Source organism: Pelobates fuscus, chromosome 6, assembly GCF_036172605.1.
Source record: "Pelobates fuscus isolate aPelFus1 chromosome 6, aPelFus1.pri, whole genome shotgun sequence".
Taxonomy (NCBI): Eukaryota; Metazoa; Chordata; class Amphibia; order Anura; family Pelobatidae; genus Pelobates; species Pelobates fuscus.
In genome coordinates this window covers 275,356,701-275,361,528 of record NC_086322.1, presented here as the reverse complement: position 1 = coordinate 275,361,528, position 4,828 = coordinate 275,356,701, and the positions used below count along the sequence as shown (strand labels likewise).

The following is a 4,828-nucleotide window of genomic DNA, read 5'->3' as shown; positions in this document are numbered from 1 at the left end:
GCCTTACCATACAAGCTTAAGTTTGGTTTTCTCTTGTGCTATCCTACAACTTTAACTGATTGTTGCATTTTCTTTTATATAACTCCCCTAGGCCATTTGACCGAACGTCACAAACACCAGTTTACTCTCCACCCATCCCCCCACTTCAGGGTACTGCTACCTCATTCGCACCACCTATTTGACAAGTGAGGCGTTACAATCTTAATTCTATACCCGTAGCGGACACCAGACCCGAATATGCATATGTATGCAGTCGCTCTTTCTCACTCCACCACATGCAACATGCCTTCCTTAGCCCTGGCAGAGCAATGTAGACGCCGGAGTTACAGTAGCCTACCCTTGCCTAGCAAATGTGTAAAATATGGTTCGCTGCCTGTATAATTCCTATGCAAGTCCCAAACCACACATGCAACTTCACGTCTTAACTAAGCACACCAACATGTCAGTTCATTTAAACCAGCCTACTGGTTCTCTAACCACTATTCTGACATAAATATCTCTTACCTCAATATAAAAATGTGCCTGTATTCCTTGGAATACATGTTGAATTCATTTTGAAACCGCTGTTGTGGCGAACTGAAACAATTTGTTAACTTGTGCACATCACAAAAAAACAAACAAACAAAAAAAAAAACGAAGCCCTCATTGAAAACTATTCTAGTAACCTACTTTTCTACTATATTCTTACCTTTTGTGTCACTATACCCACTCCCTCTAGAATGTAAGCTTGTCTGGAGATGGTCCTCAAACGCCCCATGTCCTGTGTGTCCAACTTGTCTGGATACAAGTACTTGTCTGTTAGTCCACCCATTGGAACCCTACAAAAAAAAAAAAAAAAAACACCAACCTAATGCTCCAATATGGCTTCCACAATCAACCAAAGCAAAATCCTAAGCTATAACATCGGTGCCACAGCGCTGTTTAGATGCTGAGGCACCATCTTTAATATCAAACTCTGCCTCCAACACTTGGTTTTGGGAGATGATCGAAGCATGGTGCCATACCTTCAAAATATAGCAGCATTTTCCTAGCCGCAAAATTAATTCTGCCGAGTTTCTCTTATTCCTCTGAGTGATTCCAGCATTTTTAGTCTCCCAGTTCGCACTCACACAAGGGATACTTTTGGTGGTGCTGTCCTATAGGAAATACTGCTGACCATCCTTTGAGACCCTAACTAGAGGGGAATAAATAAGCATTTTAGGAGCATGAGCAAATATTGGAGAAACTTTTAATGTATTTTTTTTTTTTTAAAACCTGCTGCTCACATGTATGTGCATCCAGAGATGAAAAGCGAGGATGTACTCTGTTGTCATTCTAGAAAAATAGCTATAAAAGCTGGACACTTTCATTTAGAGCAAAATTGTCATCTCGGTACCTAAAAACTTTTAAATTAAGATGCAAACCCCATCTGACCCTTGCCCTTTCTTCCTTAATTCATTTCTGCTCAGAAAAGCTCAGTAAGGCGTGAAAGGACTACTGGAAGACCTTAGGAAGCAGCCGTTACAGAATAGTCTTTTGTTAACATTTTATTTGTTTGTGCTTATATAACAAACAATGTTTGCGTTGTCACAGCTTAATAGGAATGTATGTTCTACAGCTTTGCTTCACCTAGAGCTGTATTACAGGCACCAAGTGGTCTGAATTTTCAAAAAAAACTATTTCTGAGCATTAAATAACAATGTATTTTATCTTTTAAAGGGACACGCATAACCTTATTATTTACACCTCCAGCAACAATCGTGTTGAAATTTGTGTGTGCAGTGTTTCATAGCAAAATGCTGCCCGTGCAGACTCAAAGCACCATGATCACTTCAAATCTGTAGGTGTTCATAGTGCTTGGAGTAACCCTTTAAATAATCTTGTTCACAAATATTGGCCAGTTATCAAGCACTAAATGTGATGTTTCAAGTAATAATTTAAATCAGAATGTGTCACAGGATAGATGTTACAACTCATCAATAACCAGAAAATGGTTTGATAAGCACTAAGCAACAACCCGTTATTAACACTCAAATTTTCCAGGTGCATATTAAGGCTACTAATGAGGAGTTGGAATTTAATATTAAATATTATATAATTAATATGAAGTGTGATATATAGCAAAATCAAGACTGGAAAAAAAAGAAGCCAGTTATGTTCTTTTGAAAATATATATCAATCCTATATTGCTGATGTACTGTCAGCACTTAGAGGGTTAACACTATCCACATACGGACAAGAGCAAGTGAGAGCAGGGTGATAGCTCCCCTCCCCTCCAGCTTAAGGCAGCAGCTTTGGATTCGATGAAAGCAGTCCTACCTCACTCAGGAGAATATGAATAAATAGGGAGCAGAGGCAGAACTGAGCTTTACATGCTATTCTAAGTCTGAGAATATTACATTGATATTTTTGCAACAAAAGAGCGTACTTTGGAAGGAAGGAGAGAGGGGGAAAAAAAAAAGGGCATACCAACCACAAGAGATATGTCCCTGTCTGTCAAAGAGAAGACAAGTGCAAGGCTTGTGTTCTTGGGAGCGGCAGGAGTGGGGAAGACATCCTTGATTCGCCGTTTCCTCCAGGATACGTTTGACGTGAAGCATAGGCACACTGTGGAAGAGTTGCACAGCACAGAGTATGAAACTGCAGGTGGCACAGAAGTTAAAATTGAAATCTTGGATACCAGTGGGAGTTACGAGTTTCCCGCAATGAGGAAATTGAGCATGCAGAGCGGAGATGCCTTTGCACTTGTTTATTCGGTTGATGACCCAGACAGCTTTGAGAGGGTACGTAGATTACGGGAGGAGATTTTAGAGGTCAAAGAAGAAAAAAGTCCCCCGATTGTTGTAGTAGGGAACAAAAAAGATGAAGCGGTTACCCAAAAAGTGCTTTGGAAGGAAGCAATGTCAACAGTGGAACTGGAGTGGAACAGCTGTTTATTGGAGACATCTGCCAAGGAAAATCTCAATGTGACAGAAGTATTCAGGGCACTGCTGACAGAAGTCAACTTACCTTATCGACTGAGTCCAGCTTTAAGGAGAAGGAGGGAAACCATTCCTAATGAGGGTAATCGCAAACCTCCCATGAACAAAACTAACAGTTGTAGCATGTGTTGATAGCAGACCTTCAAATTCCAGCTGTGTGTATGCAAAGACTAAAAATGGGACATACGGAAGGAGAGTGGAAGCAAAAATTCAACACTCTAAACTAGAGAGAACAATCGTTTCCACTATGGCCAGCAAGAATCTAATAGTTAAGGATTTTATGTTTTAACGCAAAACAGTTGTTGCATTGATGGAATAAGGGCAGCTATTGAAACCCCTAAATTTATGAAAAGATAAAAAAAAAAAAATGGTTGACCTCCCGTCTGATTTACAATATGTAGATAACAGAAACCTAACTTGCACATCTACCCATTTATTGACTGAAGATCAAAAATGACTGTATAACCTGTGCTATTTAGATGGCTAGCAAAATAGTCTAAGAAAATGTGTTCTGATCTCACCAGAAATGCGTCAGCAGTTTTGTGTTTTTTTGGAAAATAGTCCTTGGTAGATTACAACAAAAACAGATTATGCAAATTGTCAACTACTAATTAAATCAAAATCATACAATTATATGAGATCAGGTAGCCAGATGGATTTTTTTTTTTTATTTCAATATTGCAAATGGTGATGAGCAAAGAGTCATTTTACCTTACCTCAACCTTCTGTTGCGTTCACTTGCAATGTCTATGAATTAACCAGATGTTTAGCCGTAATACAGTGAAGCTAGATTGATTATACTGGAGGATAAACTCATTGTAAAACTGTTGTCTCCAAGATGTTTTTATTCTTTAACATGGACAAACAACTGTTGGGTAGCATACAAACAGAGATATATTGTTTGCATAAGAAAAAAAAAAAATGTATTTAGTTGTTGAAAATTAAATTAGTTCATGACTTGAAATTTAACAATTATTGTAGTGTACATTTATTACAGTTTGGCATCTGGGGTTACTTACTATCCAAATGATTATGCAAAAGCTAATCCCCGTTAACAGTAAAACAAGAACTTTGGTTAAAGGTGGGTAAAAAAAACAAAACCCTAAAACTATTTGGCGTTATAAGCGTTAGAGCTCTAACACGCAGTAAAAATACAGTATTTGTGGTCTTCATAAGCCCATTTAGCAATTTTCTGCTCAACCTAGCTTGGCAATATTATACACTTGGTACAAGTAGATATAAAGGATATGTTGCCAGTCAGAACCGATGCTTGAAAACGCTGTTTGGCACAAATATTTTTAGTCATAGATTGGATTGGATCACTTGGCAGAATATCGATGTGTATATACTGCCATCTGCTGGCTGAAAGATTAGCAAAATTAAAAAAAAAAAAAACCTACCCAAATGTTTTAGTGTTGACTGGCAACTTGCTAAGATATGAAAGTACATTATAGCCAGGACTTAAGCCTATAAGCAGACAAATACATTTAGATAGATACTTATATCTGCACATATCTATGACCAGAAAAACAATGCAAATGGCCATGTACCATGGGGAGTCTGGGATAGAGTAGATATATGCATAAATCTGGTGCTAACCTCACACATTCTTTTTAAATGAATAAAAAGCTGTTTTATTGCATCTGAAAGTACTAGTTCGTTAGTGAAAGTAAATTAGAAGCTATTGGAATTAAGGCTTGGCACCTACAGGCACTATGAAAGAATTTCCACAGCTTCTCATTTACTAAGCGACAACCCACAGCTTAATTTAACGGGACACTATAATCCCCAAAATAACTACAGCTTAATGTAGTTGCTATGGTGTCTATAGCACATCCCTGGAGGCATTTTAATGTTAACACGGTTTA

General features: G+C 38.0%; 1 protein-coding gene across 1 annotated transcript; it reads left to right on the top strand.

Moving 5' to 3' along the window:
- Positions 1 to 2,334: 2,334 nt before the first annotated feature.
- Positions 2,335 to 3,627, top strand: LOC134565833 (GTP-binding protein Rhes-like). Its single transcript, XM_063425498.1, has one exon. The coding sequence runs from the start codon at positions 2,463 to 2,465 to the stop codon at positions 3,090 to 3,092; it is 630 nt and encodes a 209-aa protein (XP_063281568.1). The 5' UTR covers positions 2,335 to 2,462; the 3' UTR covers positions 3,093 to 3,627.
- The last annotated feature ends 1,201 nt before the right edge of the window (positions 3,628 to 4,828 follow it).